The sequence below is a fragment of the Oncorhynchus tshawytscha genome, unplaced genomic scaffold (genome assembly GCF_018296145.1).
Source record: "Oncorhynchus tshawytscha isolate Ot180627B unplaced genomic scaffold, Otsh_v2.0 Un_contig_8446_pilon_pilon, whole genome shotgun sequence".
Classification (NCBI taxonomy): domain Eukaryota; kingdom Metazoa; phylum Chordata; class Actinopteri; order Salmoniformes; family Salmonidae; genus Oncorhynchus; species Oncorhynchus tshawytscha.
The window spans coordinates 322,212-342,375 of NW_024609737.1; the positions used below are offsets into that span (position 1 = coordinate 322,212).

General features: G+C 41.5%; 2 protein-coding genes across 4 annotated transcripts; both read right to left on the bottom strand.

The window, feature by feature from the left end:
• Positions 1-277: 277 nt before the first annotated feature.
• On the bottom strand, positions 278-9,318 carry LOC112217121 (zinc finger protein 585A). 3 transcript variants are annotated; one of them, XM_042317419.1, is made up of 7 exons: positions 9,157-9,316; positions 5,081-5,283; positions 4,706-4,804; positions 4,298-4,393; positions 4,051-4,161; positions 3,774-3,897; positions 278-3,247 (listed from the first exon to the last, which is right to left on the bottom strand). In XM_042317419.1, exons 1-7 carry the CDS (start codon positions 9,179-9,181, stop codon positions 549-551), a joined length of 3,357 nt encoding a protein of 1,118 aa, XP_042173353.1. In that variant the 5' UTR covers positions 9,182-9,316; the 3' UTR covers positions 278-548. The 3 variants fall into 3 exon arrangements, with proteins under 3 accessions (XP_042173353.1, XP_042173354.1, XP_042173355.1); XM_042317421.1 differs by lacking the exons at positions 278-3,247; positions 3,774-3,897 and having other exon boundaries at positions 4,051-4,181; positions 9,157-9,318; XM_042317420.1 differs by lacking the exons at positions 4,706-4,804; positions 5,081-5,283; positions 9,157-9,316 and having other exon boundaries at positions 4,051-4,181.
• A 411-nt stretch (positions 9,319-9,729) lies between these two features.
• LOC112217120 (zinc finger protein 420) lies at positions 9,730-19,566 on the bottom strand. The gene is made up of 7 exons (XM_042317418.1): positions 19,399-19,566; positions 18,416-18,618; positions 17,240-17,341; positions 15,547-15,627; positions 13,359-13,469; positions 13,077-13,200; positions 9,730-12,859 (listed from the first exon to the last, which is right to left on the bottom strand). Exons 1-7 carry the CDS (start codon positions 19,424-19,426, stop codon positions 10,119-10,121), a joined length of 3,390 nt encoding a protein of 1,129 aa, XP_042173352.1. The 5' UTR covers positions 19,427-19,566; the 3' UTR covers positions 9,730-10,118.
• Between the last annotated feature and the right edge of the window lie 598 nt (positions 19,567-20,164).

Sequence of the window (20,164 nt, forward strand, 5' to 3'; positions counted from 1 at the left end):
ACATTTGAGGGCCAGTGATGCTGACCTGAATGATACAAATATGACTGATACAAAATTCAACCAACACTTGCAGAAATGTATGAAGTGAATCTGTGCAAGATATGAATGTGAATACACACGTTTTTAAATCAGATATTTTCATGTCCTCCTTTATTATTGCTATTGTCAGAAAATGCAATGTTGTAGTTATTTGAGAATAACAGTTTACATTACAATTTAGCTATTGAAATTATATAGGGAATTATGAATAAAAGATTAAATGAACAACAAACAAAAAAGCTATTAAAAGCAAAAGGTGTTAAACCAGTGTTTTTTTTATATATATATATATATATATATTACAGTACACAACAAGAACTCAAATGCCAGAGTGGTAATGCTTTTGACTCCGGTCCACATATACCTGGTGACGAGGGTTCAAACTCCTTCTCTGCCCTTCTGTCTGTGCCCCTACTTTCCTTCTACCTCACTACTTTCCCTGCTGTACCGTCTTAAAATGAATAACAATAAAAAGGAACATCAGAGTTACAAAAAAACAAACTTCCATTTTAATTCCCGGGGTGAGTGCATAGGTGTTCAGTCAGGCGCTTTTTTTGAGCGAAAGCTAACCCACATTCTCCACACACATGTGGCTTATTTTTTCTTGTATGGGTTCGCTCGTGTTTTAACCTATGATAAGACAATCTGAAACTTTTATCACAAAAGCTACATGCAAATGGCTTCTCTCCTGTGTGAAGACGTCGGTGAGATTTCAGATAACCTGACTGAATGAAAGACTTTCCACAGTCTTGACATTTGTATGGTCTCTCACCAGTATGGTATCTTTCATGCAGCCTTTTTTCATTGGCAGTGATGAAGGTTTTTGTGCAATAGGAGCATGGAAATGGTCTTTCTCCTGTGTGAGTGAGTTCGTGTCTTTTTAATGACACTGCTTTGTAAAACTGCTTTCCACAGATTGTACAAGGGTATCTCACCCCCTCATGAACTTGTTCAATGTGTGAATTCAGCTGAAGTTTCGTTCTGTAGGACATGTCACACTGCGAACAGGAAAATGGTCTCTCCTCTGAGTGGGTCCCCATATGAACCGACAGTTCTCCAGCAGCCTTGAAGCTCTTTCCACACTGCCAGCACAGGAACGGCTTTTCTCCTGTGTGCTTCCTACTGTGTATCGTTAGAGAATTTGCTGAATTAAACTTTGCTTGACAAACAGAGCACTGGTACAGGTACTCTCCTGAATGAACCCTCTCGTGGATGACAAGGTATGATAACTGAGTGAATGTTTTCTCACATTGAGAGCAGGGGTATGGGCCTGTGAATTTATGTTGATGCAGATAGTGATCTCTCAGACGCCCCAACAGGGTAAAGGTCTTCTCACACATGGTACACTGGAATTCCTTGTGCTGCATCAGCTTGTGTCTGTCAAGGGCAATGGAGTTTGGGAGGACCCTTCCACAATCAGAGCAATAGAATGGGTTGTGAATTCGCTTGTGTGTCCTTAGGGATGATGAATCTTTGAAGTCCTTCCCACAATCATCACATTTGAAGACCACCTTTATTTTTTCCTTTTTGCATGAACTTTCCTGGTGTTGCTTCAAATTACAGATGTCATCAAAACACTTTCCACATTTTTTACACCAGTGAACCAGTTGTAGTTGACTGGTAGATGTTTCTGGGGTATCAGCCTTAACAGCCACCAGTTCACTAGACTCCTCCTCTTGGTGCTGGTCTACCATCTGAGAGGACTCTTCTCGGTTCACCTTACAGATATATCTCTGGTGTTGATTCAAACTTTGCTTGTACTTAAAACGCTGCTCACAGTTGACACATTGGTAAGGACGCTCTTCTGAATGGGATCTCATATGAGTAGCTAAATGAGAAGCACAGTCCAAAATCTTCCCACACACAGTGCATGCATGTTCTTTGGCAGTTGGCGCTGGAGTAAAAGCCTTGATAGGGAGCTCAGTGTCGTTTTCCTTGGTAGTGAGAGGGCTGCTGCAACTCTCTGTGTTAACTTCCACTTGTTGATGGTCCACACTCAGATCAAAGTCTTCTAGGATGCCCTCGTGGCCAAGGATTTCCTGATGTTTCTTCAAAGAGTCTTTGTACTTAAAGCTTCTCTCACAAATAGCACAATGAAAGGGACGTGCCTTTGAGTGAGATTTCAAGTGCCTTTCCATCTGTGAGGTACAAGTCAAAATCTTACCACACACACAACAGGTTTTGGAATCTACTTGGGTGCGATTCTCTGCAGTGGCAAGAAAAACCTTCTCTGGTTCCAGGCCACTCTTTTGTTGTGCCATGTTCTGATCAACATCCTGACACAAATCTCCCTGGGTCACTTTCTGACACAATTCTCCCTGATGTTTTCTAAAATCGTATGAATACTTGAATCTCTTACCACAATTGACACACCTAAATGGACGCTCTTTTGAGTGGGAGCTCATGTGCCTCACCAAGCTTGATGTACGAGTAAAAAACCTCCCACACACAGAGCATGTGTTAGTGGCTGTGATAGTGTCCAGAGTTCCTTGATGAGATGGCCCTGGTGGACAGGGAGTCTTGAGGAGTGATGTGATCTGAGTTTTGCTAGTTGAGGGTTGTGGGATCTCTTCCTCATTTTCATCTTCATCCAACATGTTTATCTCCTTTTCACAAACTCGCCTCTGGTGTCTCTTCAGACTTTGACCATCCGAGAAGAATTTTTCACATTTGTGGCACTTAAACTTGAGATTTTCAGTGTGGGTTAGCTGATGCCTTTTCATGGCTGCAACCCGAGTGAGTGTCTTCCCACACACTTCACATGCCTTATTGAATGGGCCTCTTCTGCATGAATTCTTTGGGGAAGGACACACCTTGGAGGATGATGGCTGTCTGTTTGCACGCCCAGTTTGAGGTTTTCTACCTTTTGAACACATTTCCTTAATCTGCAGCCTTTTGCTTCGTTTTAATTGTGATGGTCTGAGTAAATTCAAGCCAGTGACAGCTTGATTGTCATTTTCCCCAACGGCAGACTCCATGTCCATACCGTAATCTGGCTCAGTAATTATGTATCTTCTAACTTCATCTGCTGGGACTAGTACATCGATTTCCTTTGTCCGATTCTCCAACAACTGTCTTGCTTCCATTCCCTCCAAATTCATGCCTTCTGATTGTGTATCTGAGTCTACATCTGGGGCAGTCACCACTCGCACGTATGGAGGAAGAGACAGAGAGGAGAGGATGAAGTCACCAAAGGACGATGGAGTTCCTTTTTATGCAAAAGAGGGAGACAATGACAAAAAAAGTTTCACTGTGAATTCACTTTTTTTGCAACAGTAGTTGACAAACATCATACATGCAAATTATGTAAATGCCTCAAATATAAACTTTTACCGATAAAAGTCACATTTGTTCTACTTGACACATCATTCAAGTAATAAGGCCGAGGGCGTGTGGTACATTTAAGCATAAGGCCGAGGGGGTGTGGTATATGGCCAATATACCACGGCTAAGGGCTGTCCCTAAGCACGACGCAATGTGGAGTGCCTGTATACAGCCCTTAGCAGTAGTATATTGGACATACACCCCCAAAAAGGTGCCTTATTGCTAATATAAACTGGTTACCAACGTAATTAGAGCAGTAAACAAGTATTTATACATCATACCTGTGGCAAATTGTTTGATATACACATGGCTGAAATTCAGTATCAACCAATCAGCATCCAAGACCCAAACTACCCCATTTATAATTGCAATTTTGGCACAACCAATCTAGAACACTGTATGATACTTACGGATGGAGTCCAAATGTCCAAGTTTTCTGTGGTACTGGAGCAGGGTCCTCAATTGTATGGAGTCAGGTACAAACTGTACACATTTCTCCAGGGCAGAGGGGACAGCACTTAACAAGGAGGCAGTCTTGAGAGAGAGGAGCATGGTTTAAAATCATTAACCCACGACAAACTCATGTCACACTGACTTTCTTTGTTTAAAAGTGAAAAATATTACTGATCGGTATTCTTGACTTCTAATTCCCCAAGCTAATTAGATAAAGGTATTCATTCATATTACCTGTTCAAGGTCTGGTATGGGAAGTAACTTCTCCAGTCTGGAAAGGAATTCTAACATCAGCATCTGTATTGCAGTGTCATACTTGGGCCCAAATTCCACAGGGAACACGTCCTAGGAGAGAATAAATGAACCTAAAATGCCAATAATACCTATATTTATATTGGTTTGAAACAATATAAAACTAGGCCACTAAAACCTAGACCAGCAAAGCTTTTATACTTTCCCACCGTATAAGAGCAAAACACACCTGGTAAAAGTTCTCCCTTTCACTTGGGTCTTTCAGCAGAGATTCAACAAGCTCTACAAAGTTTGATTCAGATAATTCCACCTCTGCATCACTTGACTGCAACAAAATGCACACAACAATTAAATAATCACATTTTACAACTCAATGGGGCGGCAGGATAGCCTAGTGGTTAGAGCGTTGGACTAGTAACCGAAAGGTTGCAAGTTCAAATCCCCATCCTGACAAGGTAAAAATCAGTCGTTCTGCCCCTGAACAGGCAGTTAACACACTGTTCCTAGGCCGTCATTGTAAATAAGAATTTGTTCTTAACTGACTTGCCTGGTTAAATAAGGGTAAAAAATACATTTAAAAAATGACAGAATATTTAGAGTGGCATAGGTCTTTGTTCCCTCCCAGAAAGATACTCACCTCTGCTTCCCCAGTGGATATGAGGCTTCGGATCCTGTCCAGGTGTTGCTGAATGTCTTGGTCTGCTGTCTGCTCAGTGCGACACAACTCCAGAACCATCTAAAATTACAGATGACCAGTCAGGAGTAGAGCAAAGGTCAACCACATGCTTCGTAGGCATTGCTCTGCTCTCATTGGGACACATTTGGAGAAAATGATAGCTAGCCTAGCTAAGGGCCAAAGGCAGTATTTGAGAAACCAGTGTCAGGGTCTTCATCTCAGCCAATGTTTAACAGCTGGGTGGTTTATGCTAGAGTCAACAATATTGTTGTCAGAGACTAACCTCAATGATCGTGTTGCATGTTTATTTTCCCCATTCTGAACCCAATCTCTTACCCTTGCTCGAAGCCCCAGAATGAGTTGGGCCCTCTGACTGCAACTCAAAAGCTCTGGCACAATGTCGGTCAACGTGGTGACAAACTCCTCCAGCATCCCATAATCTTGAACATCTCCTCGCTGAACCACTTGCCACATGGCTGCAGAGACAAGCCGCAGTGGTGGAATGAAGAGACGCAGAGAGGGAAGAAGAAGAGGGGGACCTAAAAAAAGTAGGAAAATAATTAGTAAATAAAGCCACCCAGATGTCTTGCTAGCTAAGAAGTTATCACACTGCACTGTACAGTCACCTTGACCAGATGTATACATTCATAGATCCTAGGTATAGTTAGAAGGGGAGGTCTAAATGCTATACTGAACAAAAATATAAAAACATACAATTTCAACGATTTCACTGAGTTACAATTCATTTAAGAAAATTTGTTGATTTAAATAAATTCATTAGGTTCTAATTTATGGATTTCACATGACTGGGCAGGGTCGCAGCCATGGGTGGGCATAGGCCCACCCAATTGGAAGCCATTTCCAGCCAATCAGAATTAGTTTCTCTCCACAAAAGGGCTTTATTACAGACATAAAAACTTCTGTTTCATCAGCTGTCTGGGTGGCTGGTCTCAGACGATCCCGCAGATGAAAAAGCCGTGCAGTAGCAGAGAAAAAAAGTTTATGACTAGGGTGGCTGGAGTCTGACAATTTTTAGGGCCTTCCTCTGACAACGCCTCGTATAGAGGACACTGGATGGCAGGAAGCTTTGCCCACGGTGATGTACTGGGCCGTACGCACTACCCTCTGTAACCTTGCGGTTAGAGGCCGAATAGTTGCCATATCAGGCAGTGATTCAACCCATCAAGATGCTCTCGGTGGTACCGCTGTAAAACATTGAGGATGTGAGGACCCATGCCAAATCTTTTCAGTCTGCTGAGGGGGAATAGGTTTTGTTGTGCCCTCTTCACGACCGTCTTGATGTGCTTGGACCATGTTAGTGTGTTGGTGACGTGGATGGCAAGAAACTTGAAGCGCCTAACCTGCTCCACTACAACCCTGTCGCTGAGAATGGAGGCGTGCTTGGTCCTCCTTTTCCTGTAGTCCACAATCATCTCTTTTGTCTTGATCATGTTGAGGGAGAGGTTGTTGTCCTTGCGCCACACGGTCAGGTCTCTGACCTCCTCTCCATAGGCTGTCTGATCTTTGTCGGTAATCAGGCCTACCACTGTTGTGTCATCAGCAATCATAATGACGGCGTTGGAGTCGTGCCTGGCCGTGCAGTCATGAGTGAACAGGGAGTACAGGAGGGGACTGAGCACGCACCCGAGGGGCCCCCCGTGTTGAGGATCAGCGTGGCGGATGTGTTGTTACCTACCCATACCACCTGGGGGCGGCCCGTAAGGAAGTTCAGGATCCAGTTGCAGAGGGAGGTGTTTAGTCCCAGGGTCCTTAGTTTAGTGTTGACCTTGGAAGGCACTATGGTGTTGAATGCTGAGCTGTAGTCAATGAACAGCATTCTCACATAGGTGTTCCTTTTCTCTAGGTGTGAACGGGCAGCGTGGAGTGCAATAGAGATTGCATCATCTGTGGATCTATTGGTGTGGTATGCAAATTGGAGTGGGTCTAGGATTTCTTGGATTATGGTTTTGAATTGAGCCATGACCAGCCTTTCAAAGCATTTCATGGCTACAGACATGAGTGCTACGGGTTGGTAGTCATTTAGGCAGTTTACCTTAGTGATCTTGGGCACAGGGACTATGGTGGTCTGCTTGAAACATGTTGGTATTACAGACTCAGTCAGGGACAGGTTGAAAATATCAGTGAAGACACTTGCCAGTTGGTCAGCGCATGCTCGGAGTACACGTCCTGATAATCCGTCTGGCCCTGCGGCCTTGTGAATGTTGACCTGTTTTAAGGTATTACATCGGCTGTGGAGAGCGTGATCACACAGTCATCCAGAACAGCTGATGCGCTCATGCATGTTTCAGTGTTACTTGCCTCGAAGCGAGCATAGAAGTTATTTAGCTCATCTGGCTGCTCTTGGCTGTACCTTCCTTTGTAGTCTGTAATAGTTGGCAAGCCCTGACACATCCGACGAGCGTCGGAGCTGGTGTAGTATGATTTGATCTTAGTCCTGTATTGAAGCTCTGCCTGTTTGATGGTTCGGAGGGCATAGCGGGATTTCTCATAAGCTTCCGGGTTAGAGTCTCGCTCCTTGAAAGAGGCAGCTCTACCCTTTAGCTCAGTGCCGTATGTTGCCTGTAATCCATGGCTTCTGGTTGGGGTATGTACGTGCAATCACTGTGGGTACGATGACCTCGATTCACTTGTTGATAAAGCCAGTGATGGATGTGGTGTACTCCTCAATGCCATCGGAAGAATACCAGAACATGTTCCAGTCTGTGTTAGCAATACAGTCCTGTAGCTTAGCATCTGCTTCACCTGACCACTGTTTTATAGACCGAGTCACTGGTGCTTCCTGCTTTAATTTTAGCTTGTAATCAGGAATCAGGAGGATAGAATTATGGTCAGATTTGTCAAATGGAGGGCGAGGGAGAGGTTTGTACACATCTCTGTGTGTGGAGTAAAGGTGGTCTAGATTCCCCCCCTGGTTGCACATTTAACGTGCTGATGGGAAACAAATCAGTTTTACCTAATTTCTTTCAGTTCTTCCCATTTATTTTCCAGCAATTGAACATTAGCTAGCAGGACGGAAGGCAAAGGCAAATTAGCCACTTGTCGACTGATCCTCACAATGCACCCTGATATTTTTCCACAAAAATCTGTTTCCAGAGAATGGCGGGGATCTGGGTCTGGTGTCTGTAGTATATCTCTCTCATCTGACTCATTTTAGAAAAACTCTGTCTAATCTGAGGTGAGTAATCGCAGTTCTGATGTCCAGAAGCTCTTTTCGGTCATAAGAGACAGTAGCAGCAATATTATGTACAAAACAAGTTATGAAGAACACAAAAAAATGTTTTTGCATGGTTGGTTAAGACCTGATAAGACAGCAGCCATCCCCTCCGGCGCCATCATCAGATGTCTTTGGCGGCGGCTTATGGTAGAGATATGAACATTCAATTATCTGGCAACAGCTCTGGGGGACATTCCTAGAGTCAGCATGTCAATTGCACGCTCCCTCTCAACTTGAGACACCTGTGGCATTGTATTGTGTGACAAAACTGAACATTTTGGAGTAGCCTTTTATTGTCCCCAGCACAAGGGGCACCTGTGTAATGATCATGCTGTTTAATCAGCTTCTTGATATGCCCCACCTGTAATGGGGACAGATTATCTTGGCAAAAAAGAAATGCTCATTAACAGGGATGCAAACAAATATGTGCACAACATTTGAGAGAAGTAAGCTTTTTGTGCATAAGGGACATTTCTGGGATCCTTTATTTCAGCTCATGAAACCAACACTATAACGTTACATGTTGCGTTAAAAGTTTTGTTCAGTATGAAAGGGACCCTTTGGACGTCCAACTCTGACGTCACCCCATTTCAATTTAATTGTAATAAAGTAAGGATAAGGACGTCCCAAGGAGCCCAGTCTCAGCATCTACATACAGTGCGGGGCTAAATAAATTGATATGAGCCGCAACCCTGATTGAATACTGAACAGATTCAAAGTTGAATTTAACATAAAACAGTGCTGCTTCAAATACATATTTAAAATATTTAAATATTAAGACCCTTCTTACTAAAAATGTAGCAGATTTCAAACAACACAATGAAACCTATGGTGATGCCCCAAACGTGCGAACTGCATGCACAAACCAACAAAGCGCACCCGATTAGTTTCGAATATGTTTAAAAAGACAGATTATTTATTTGGGGTAAAAACAATGCATTCTTGTCAAGGTAACGTTAGGTCTCTATGTCCTCCTACAATGCAAAGCGTGCTGAATAACTACATATCCAATCAATTATTAAACAGGCTGTCCCTTACAAAACATAACAGTGGATGATTCTGAAATACTAGTCCTCACATCCCTAGCATGCTAAAAGAACAACGAATGCAAATTTAGCAAGGATACGCCATGTTGAACATCAAGCACACCAAGCCTAGTTAACAAAATCCACAATACCATTTTCGTCAGGATTCTCGTCCATCTCGTCCTCATACCATATTCACCCAAAAAATGCTAAGTGTGACAGCTATGATTTCTACGTTAAAAGGCTTGCAAGTTTGAAACCTTATCTTCAATAGCAGTGTGACCGTGAATTTAGTCCGTTCAATTTCCGGTTGCGTTTACCGCCCACAAATTTCTGAATAACAAATCCCCGTGAAGTTGTACGTTATTAGAAAGACATATTTGCCAGCAAATTCAGTTACTGACTTGGTTTGCCATATTGGAACTCTTACTATAGGTTAGCCATACCCTTTGATAATTATTACAATTAAGATAACCCACCGTGGAGTAAATATGACGAAACTGTCAAATAAAAATGCCAATAGCCTTTATGCCGAATACCCTTCCCATCCTTTCCATGGATTCGCCTAACTTGCAGTAAAATCAAACGTCATTAATCATTTTGTTCCAGTTTAACCGGTAATGATCCTGAAGGATCCTAATAAAACATATATGTTTGCAAGCATTGGTTGACTTCTCTATGAAGTGTATATTTTCAAAAGTTACAAATGTGAAAACACACATGGATGTGTTCATGTACTCCTTTATTATTGCCATGATCACAAAATGCAATGTTGTGGTTATTTGAGAATAACAGTTTACACGTTTCATCCTTTACTGTACATACTACAAATTAGCAATTGAAATTATCAACGGAATGATAAAACAAAGCTGAAAAATAGAATATTAATTCAAACCTGAGGTGTTAAACCTGTGTTTTTATTTATAGTACACAACAAGAACTCAAATGCCAGAGTCTAACAGAGTGGTAATGCTTGGTGACGAGGGTTCAAGACCCTTCTCTGCCCTTCTTTCTGTCTGTGCCCCTAATTTGTCTCCCTCACTACTTTCCCCACTTTACCGTCTTAAAATGAATAACAATGCAAAGGAACATTAGACTTTAAAAAAATAACATTTTAATTCAAGGAGTGAGTGCATTGGTGTTCAGTCAGGCGCTTTCTTTGAGCGAAAGCTAACCCACATTCCGCACAAACATGTGGCTTCTGTTTTCCTGTATGGGTTTGCTCGTGTCTTTGCCTATGGTAATTTAATCTGAAACGTTTGTCACAAACACTGCATGCAAATGGCTTCTCTCCTGTGTGAAGTCGTTGGTGTGCTTTCAGAAAACATAACTGTACAAAGGACTTTCCACAGTCTTGGCATTTGTATGGTCTCTCACCAGTATGGTATCTTTCATGCAATCTCCTTTCATTGGCAGTGATGAAGGTTTTTGTGCAATAGGAGCATGGCCATGGTCTTTCTCCTGTGTGAGTGAGTTCATGTCTTATCAATGACACAGCTTTCAAAAACTGCTTTCCACAGACTGCACAGGTGTATCTCACCCCCTCATGAACTTGTTCAATGTGTGTATTCAGCTGAATCTTTGTCCGATAAGTCATGTCACACTGCGAACAAGAAAAGGGTCTCTCCTCTGAGTGGGTCCCCATATGCATTGACAGGTTTCCACGATCCTTGTAACTCTTTCCACACTGCCAGCACAGGAACGGCTTTTCTCCTGTGTGCTTCCTACTGTGTATTGTTAGAGAATTTGCTTTATTGAACTTTGCTTGACAAACAGAGCACTGGTAAGGGTACTCTCCTGAATGAACCCTCTCATGTTCGACAAGGTATCTTAACTGGGTAAAAGTTTTCTCACATTGAGAGCAGGGGTATGGTCCTGTGAATTTATGTTGATGCAGATAGTGATCTCTCAGACGCCCCAACAGGGTAAAGGTCTTCTCACACATGGTACACTGGATTTCCTTGTGCTGCATCAGCTTGTGTCTGTCAAAGGCAATGGAGTTTGGTAGGACCCTTCCACAATCAGAGCAATAGAATGGGTTGTGAATTCGCTTGTGTGTCCTTAGGGATGATGAACCTTTGAAGTCCTTCCCACAATCATCACATTTGAAGACCACCTTTCTTTTTTCACATTGGAAGACCACCTTTATTTTTTCCTCTTTGCATGAACTTTCCTGGTGTTGCTTCAAATTACAGATGTCATCGAAACACTTTCCACATTTTTTACACCAGTGAACCAGTTGTAGTCGACTGGTAGATGTCTCTGGGGTATCAGCCTTAACAGCCACCAGTTCACTAGACTCCTCCTCTTGGTGCTGGTCTACCATCTGAGAGGACTCTTCTCGGTTCACCTTACAGATATATCTCTGGTGTTGATTCAGATTGTGCATGTACTTAAAGCGCTGTTCACAATTGCCACATTGATAAGGACGCTCATCTGAATGGGATCTCATATGAATAGCCATAACTGAAGCACGGTTAAAAATCTTCCCACACACAGTGCATGGTTTGGGTTCTTTGAGAGTCGGCACTGAAGTAGCAGCCGTGATAAGGGGCTCAGTGTCATTTTCCTTGGTAGTGAGAGGGCTGATGCAACTCTCTGTGTTAACTTCCACTTCTTGCTGGTCCACATTCTGACCCAAGTCTTCTAGGATGCCCTCGTGGCCAAGGATTTCCTGATGTTTCTTCAAGGTATCTTTGTACTTAAAACTTCTCTCACAAATAGCACAATTAAAGGGACGTGCCTTTGAGTGAGATTTCAAGTGCCTTTCCATCTGTGAGGTACAAGTCAAAATCTTACCACAGACATAACAGGTTTTGGAATCTACCTGGGTTCGATTCTCTGCAGTAGCAAGAAAAACCTTCTCTGGTTCCAGGCCACTCTTTTGTTGTGCCATGTTCTGACCAACATCCTGACACAAATCTCCCTGGGTCATTTTCTGACACAATTCTCTCTGGTGTTTTTTCAAATCGTACGAATACTTGAATCTCTTATCACAATTGACACACCCAAATGGACGCTCTTTTGAGTGGGAGCTCATGTGCCTCACCAAGCTGGAAGTACGAGCAAAATACCGCCCACACACAGAGCATGTGTTCGTGGCTGTGATAGTGTCCAGAGTTCCTTGATGAGATGGCCCTGGTGGACAGGGAGTCTTGAGGAGTGATGTGATCTGAGATTTGCTAGTTGAGGGTTGTGGGATCTCTTCCTCATTTTCATCTTCATCCAACATGTTTAGCTCCTTTTCACAAACTCGCCTCTGGTGTCTCTTCAGATTATGACCATCCCTGAAGCTTTTTTCACACATGAGGCACTTAAACTTGAGATCTCCAGTGTGGGTTAGCTGATGCCTTTTCATGGCTGTGACTCGAGTGAAAGTCTTCCCACACACTTCACATGTCTTACTGAATGGGCCTCTTCTGCATGACTTCTTTGGGGAAGGCCGACCCTTGGAGGATGATGGCTGTTTGTTTGCACGCCCGGAAGAATCGGTCTTTCGAGGTTTCCGTCGTTTTGAAAACATGTTCTTAATCTGCAGCCTTTTGCTTCGTTTTAATTGTGATGGTCTGAGTAAATTCAAGCCAGTGACAGCTTGATTGTCATTTTCCCCAATGGCAGACTCCATGTCCATACCGTAATCTGGCTCAGTAATTATGTATCTTCTAACTTCATCTGCTGGGACTAGTACATCGATTTCCTTTGTCCGATTCTCCAACAACTCTCTTGCTTCCATTCCCTCCAAATTCATGCCTTCTGATTGTGTATCTGAGTCTACATCTGGGGCAGTCACCACTCGCACGTATGGAGGAAGAGACAGAGAGGAGAGGATGAAGTCACCAAAGGACGATGGAGTTCCTTTTTATGCAAAAGAGGGAGACAATGACAAAAGGAAGGTTAAATTGAACAGCACATATGATAATTATAACAATGCCTCAAATATAAACTGTTACCAGACAAACATAACCAATAATATATTTCCTATACATAATTACTCTACCTGACACTCATCATTTGACATTTTTGCAGAACCAATCCAATCCATGGATCCTCTATAAATCTGTATGATACTTACGGATGGAGTCCAAATGTCCAAGTTTTCTGTGGTACTGGAGCAGGGTCCTCAATTGTATGGGGTCAGGTACAAACTGTACACATTTCTCCAGGGCAGAGGGGACAGCACTTAACAAGGAGGCAGTCTTGAGAGAGAGGAACATGGTTTAAAAGCATTAACAACTACAAACTCATGTCCAACACACAGTTTATTAAACATGAAAAGATTATTGATTATTGATTGGTATTCTTGACTTCTAATTCCCCAAGCTAAATAGATAAAGGTGTTATTCATTCTTATTACCTGTTCAAGGTCTGGTATGGGAAGTAACTTCTCAAGTCTGGAAAGGAATTCTAACATCAGCATCTGTATTGCAGTGTCATACTTGGGCCCAAATTCCACAGGGAACACATCCTAGGAGAGAATAAATTAATGTAATAATTAATGTCAATAATTAGGCTAAAATGTGTACTGATATTACCTTTGGTCTTAGATCATCATACAGCCACATCAACATCCTAAAGCAGAAAGTTTTAGCCTTTTGTTTGATCTACAAAGAAATCATAACTAAACCAAACACCTGGAGGTGGAGATACAGCATGTATGAATGAGAAGGACTCGAACATATAAATATTGTACTTTCAGTTATTAGAGATGCAGTCCTGTACATGAATGTAACATTTAGAATATAAAAACTCAGCCCCTCAGAGTTCTAACTAGCCTGGGTGCCAGTCTGTTTCTGCTTTCTTGCCAACTCCTTATGGAATTGTGAGGCCAAACATTGACAATGGAGTAGGTAAAATCACAAGCAGATCTGCTACCAGGCTACGTTCTAACTGTAGTGAAGACTAAATGGAGCGAAGACTAAAATTGAAGTCAGAAGTTTACATACACGGTAGCCAAATACATTTAAACTCAGTTTCACAATTCCTGACATTTAAATATAGTAAAAAATCCCTGTCTTAGGTCAGTTAGGATCACCACTTTATTTGAAGAATGTGAAAAGTCAGAATAATAGTAGAGAGAATTATTTATTTCAGCTTTTATTTCTTTCATCACATTCCCAGTGGATCAGAAGTTGACATACACTCAATTAGTATTTGGTAGCATTGCCTTTAAATAGTTGAACCTGGGTCAAAAATGTTGGGTAGCCTTCCACAAGCTTCCCACAATAAGTTGGGTGAATTTTGGCCCATTCCTCCTGACAGAGCTGGTGTAACTGAGTCAGGTTTGTAGGCCTCCTTTCTCACACACGCTTTTTCAGTTCTGCCCACAAATTTTCTATGGGATTGAGGTCAAGGCTTTGTGATGGCTACTCCAATATCTTGACTTTGTTGTCCTTAAGCCATTTTGCAACAACTTTGAAAGTATGCTTGGGGTCATTGTCCATTTGGAAGACCCATTTGTGACCAAGCTTTAACTTCCTGACTGACGTCTTGAGATGTTGCTTCAATATATCCAGATCATTTTCCATCCTCATGATGCCATCTATTTTGTGAAGTGCACCAGTCCCTCCTGCAGAAAAGCAGCCCTACAACATGATGCTGCCACCCCTGTGCTTCAGGGTTGGGATGGTGTTTGAGACTTGCAAGCCTCTCCCATTTTCCTCCAAACATTACGATGGTCCTTATGGCCAAACAGTTCTATTTTTGTTTCATTAGACCAGAGGACATTTCTCCAAAAAGTATGATCTTTGTCCCCATGTGCAGTTGCAAACCGTAGTCTGGCTTTTATATGGCGGTTTTGGAGCAGTGGCTTCTTCCTTGCTGAGCGGCCTTTCAGGTTATGTCGATATAGGACTCCTTTTACTGTGGATATAGATACTTTTGTACCTGTTTCCTCCAGCATCTTCACAAGGTCTTTTGCTGTTGTTCTGGGATTGATTTGCACTTTTCACACCAAAGTACGTTCATCTCTAGGAGACAGAACGCATCTCCTTCCTGAGCGGTATGACGGCTGCGTGATCCCATGGTGTTTATACTTGCATACTATTGTTTGTACAGATGAATGTGGTACCTTCAGGCGTTTGGAAATTGCTCCCAAGGATGAACCTGAGGTATTGGCTGATTTATTTAGATTTTACCACGATGTCAAGCAAAGATGCACTGAGTTTGAAGATTGGATGTATTTCAAGGCCTAAGGTACACCTCCAATTGACTCAAATGATGTCAATTAGCCTATCAGAAGCTTCTAAAGCCATGACATCATTTTCTGGAATTTTCCAAGCTGTTTAAAGGCACAGTCAATTTAGTAGATGTAAACTTCTGACCCACTGGAATTGTGATACAGTGAATTCTAAGTGAAATAATCTTTCTGTAAACAATTGTTGGAAATATTAGTTGTGTCGTGCACAAAGTAGATGTCCTAACCGACTTGCCAAAACTATATTTTCTTAACTAGAAATGTGTGGAGTGGTTGAAAAATTTGTTTTAATGACTCCAATGTAAGTGTTTGTAAACTTCCGACTTCAACTGTAAATGAAGAAACAAACCTGGTAGAAGTTCTCCCTTTCACTTGGGTCTTTCAGCAGAGATTTAACCAGCTCCACAAACTTTGATTCAGATAATTCCACCTGCATGGAGGACCAATGAAAAATGCATCACTTGCATCACTTGACTGCAACAAAACATGCACAACTACTACATCATTGAAGTGGACAACTCAATCACACAATACTGTCTGGTTGGGCCTATTGGTTTGGTATCGCCTGGTGACACGGGTGGGTTGAGTTAGCACATTATAGATCATTCTTCATTGGTCCTAAAAAATGACTCTCCAGCCAGTCAGCCATCAGGTTAAATCCTTTTGAATTCAATTACTTTTTGACAGCATCTGTTTTGATTTAAATAAAACAATTCCATACATATTAACCTATGGAAGAAGTGGTCAGAAAGTTACTTTTTGTACCTGAATGCCTAAACATTCAGAAGGTAAAGGTGCTTAAAGTTGACCCATTTTGCATACCCCATCCATGTCTTCATCACTGGAAAAGATAAACGGTTGAGTTTGACATCATTTAAAAGCTTACAAGAAGGGTTGTCAATTTTTTTCAATAATTTATTGAAAAAAAAATGTAAAAAAAAAATAAAAAATATAATTATATATATACACATATATATATATATATATATATATATTACACAATATACAAATTATGTTGTAGCTTAAACCTTTACATTTTTATTTAACATGGCAAGTCAGTTGAGAACAAATTCTTATTTACAATGACGGCTTAGGTTGCTTGTTCAGGGGCAGAACGACAGATTTTTACCTTGTCACCTCGGGGATTCGATCTAGCAACCTTTCAGTTACTGGTCCAACGCTCTAACCACTAGGCTACCTACCTGCCCCCCCCAGAAGACCACTGCAAGTTAGCTGGTACACCATTATTTTAATTGAATGGATATTAAAATAATTTTCTACCACAAAGATGACCGCCGGTCCACCCACCGTCAAATGTCAACTTAGAATGGTCATGATGTCTATTATCCATATTTCTATGATTTCAATATGTTTCCTATGGAGGATTGATAGCATCATTTAAAACAACAGATATTCCAGTCAACATTCTCTGATGTGTGGACCTCCAACAATTTATGTGGTAAGTAGACATTTCAATTTGATTCCCATTTTAGTACATTTATCAGCCACAACATGGCACCCTGTATTTAAGAGTACGTTATGTCTCAACCGATTGCAGGTTTAACATAAACACTTCAGTTGATGTAAAATAGGGTCTGACCTACAACATATGCGAATATGAAAATAATCTGAGTTTAAGTGTTTTTAGATCATTTACATTTATGGTTAAAAAATGACAATGATTATTAAAACACTTTTTTTTAAAGAAACTATAAAATAGTAATAACCTGTTTGCAAGTTTTTCAATTATATCAATCTCAACTGGTTATCTTTTTTAGTGATGAAGACATGATGGTATGGTTGAGTATGTAAAATAGGTCAACTTTAAGCACCTTTATCTCTTGAATGTTTTTGGCATTCAGGTCCAAAAAGTCCCTTTCTGAGCAATTCTACAATGGACAAATATGTATGGAAGGTTTTGTTCAAATTAAAAGGGGTTCTGTCAAAAGGTGATTGAATTCAAATGGATTTACCCATCAGTGAGTGTGCCCACTGACATAGGCATGTATTCTTCACCTCCAATCCCTCTGAAAGATACTCACCTCTGCTTCCTCAGTGGATGTGAGGGATCGGATCCTGTCCAGGTGTTTTTGAATATTCGTGAGGTCTAATGTCTGCTCAGTGCGACACAACTCCAGAACCAGCTGAAATGACAAATGGCCAGTCAGTAGTCGGTCAAAGGTCAACCCCACACTTCCTAGGCACTGCTCTGTTCTCATTGGGACACATTTTGAGAAAATTAAAGATAGCCTAGATAAGGCCCAATGTCAGTGTTCAATTGAGATAATCAGCTTCAGGGTCTTCATCTCAGTCAATTACAATTCCATTACCAGACCGTTGTCTAAGGCCAGAGTCAACTGTCTACACTGTTTTGTCAGAGCTAAAGGCTAGGGTAGCCCCAGGGTGTGTTGTGGTGTTTACTATGATAACTATAATATAAATAGATAACTATAAATATCTGCATCTAAAGGTGGAGGAAACATGCTCTTGTAGACTGCTCAGTGATCTAAAGGATGCAAAATAACTGCCTTCTGATTATAGATTGGCATATAAATTCATACTGTACATGGAAGAAGTTATGCTCAGACCTCAGATAGCTAGGAGTTCTAGATCTATGTAGGAGTTCTAGGTCTATGTAGGAGTTCTAGGTCTATGTAGGTCTATGTAGGAGTACTAGGTCTATGTAGGAATACTTGGTCTATGTAGGAATACTAGGTCTATGTAGGAATTCTAGGTCTATGTAGGAATTCTAGGTCTATGTAGGAATTCTAGGTCTATGTAGGTCTATGTAGGAGGTCTAGGTCTATGTAGGAGTTCTAGGTCTATGTAGGAGGTCTAGGTCTATGTAGGAGGTCTAGGTCTATGTAGGTCTATGTAGGAGTACTAGGTCTATGTAGGAATTCTAGGTCTATGTAGGAGGTCTAGGTCTATGTAGGAATTCTAGGTCTATGTAGGAGGTCTAGGTCTATGTTGGAGGTCTAGGTCTATGTTGGAGGTCTAGGTCTATGTAGGAGTTCTAGGTCTATGTAGGTCTATGTAGGAGGTCTAGGTCTATGTAGGAGTTCTAGGTCTATGTAGGTCTATGTAGGAGGTCTAGGTCTATGTAGGAGGTCTAGGTGTATGTAGGAGTTCTAGGTGTATGTTTGGGCTAAAGGCTAGGACTACCATCATCATCTTGTCGCATGTTTATTTTCCCCATTCTGCACCCAATCTCTTACCCTTGCTCTAAGCCCCAGAATGAGTTGGGCCCTCTGACTGCAACTCAAAAGCTCTGGCACAATCTCTGTAACCATGGTGACAAACTCCTCCAGCATCCCATAATCTTGAACGTCTCCTCGTTGAACCACTTGCCACATGGCTGCAGAGACAAGCCGCAGTGGTGGAATGAAGAGACGCAGAGAGGGAAGAAGAAGAGGGGGACCTAAAAATCGGAAAATAAGTTGTTTAGCCGACACACGGTTACCCTGACTAGGCGCACGCAATTTTGACAAGGCGCGTGCATTCATAGGACCAAGTTAGCAAGCTCTAGCTAAAAAGTGAATACACTTTAGACTAACGTTAGTAAGAATACATGTTATGTTAATGGAATATTTAACGCAGCCACCAGCAGTAGAAACCATGACAAAGCGGAGCCCCGACTCTCCACCCATGTTAAGGTAGAAAGTTAAGGGACGGGACTGGAGAAATGTAACCACTCCAATAGAAATAGCTATCCATGATATCAAAATTATAGTTTTAGTCATGTTGAGGCTATGTAGTGTTTGTTTACAATTACATTGTTGACAAACATTGTAATAAAACAGGCTTATATTTTGGGTTATAATGGAGTACGACCAATGGTTTATATACATCATTGTGTACGACAGTAGAACTTAGCTCATGAGAAATACAAGTTGTATTTTTCAAGAAACAATGGGTACATATCATTAATAAGTACAACAATGGATGAAGCAACTGCTGATTTGATGATATAGCGTGAAATAAAGTCATGGACGATTTCGAAACGGTCTAGACATATCGATATTGCAGATACGTGGACTTGCCAGTGCCACCATTTCAGCTAGCCTGGACTACATTTCAGGCAGGGCGGGATCATAGGGCAAGATACGGCATACGCCATGTTGAACATCGAACGCACACCACACCTAGCTAACGTTAGCTACGTTATCCAATTTGTTAACAATTTCTATCGTTAACTTACAATTTTCGCATGGATCCTGACTTTGCATCTCGGCCTCATACAATAGTCAACAGGAAGCTAAGATATACTTGAAAAAAGTTATCTAGCTAGATTTGATTTAGATGCCCCACTTCCCGGTCTAGAGTTGCCGTTCTCTCCACATACCATTCAGGCAGTGAGAAACGGAAGTTGTTTCCATCAGTTTCCGGGTTTTCTTGATTTTAAAAATAAAACTCAGATAGGGCTTTCCTAATCACTTATTAAATCTCAAACGACTACCTACTGCTATGCCTTTGTTCTGTATTTTAATGGGCGTGTTCATACTACCGCTACATTATATTTATTAGACAATTCATTTAAAAAGTTGATGAAAAAGTGTAAGAATAGCTCATGCAAAGCCCATATGTAGTAGGACAAGTGTGTATGTTTATATGTAATGGAAATTGTCATTATTACATCCTTCATACAATTTTTTTGAAGGCCCTCATAATGATGATGACGATGAATTCTGACATTATAGCTCCACCCTGTGTCCGTATTAAGCTATTACTATTATATTGTCGATTGACAGTGGTGGAACAGGGTGGTACCAATCTAGTAAGTGCACTGTAAATAGGAGCATCAATGCGGTGCAGCAGGTCAGGGCTGGATGACGTTGTGTAAGGCAGAGAGCCAGAGACAGGCAGCTGGCCACTGAGGCAGAGAAGATAAATGGGGCCTGGGGTTGAGAGAGGGTAATGACCTTTAGAGGAACAGGGAAGGCTGGGGTGTGATGTTGACAACCCTA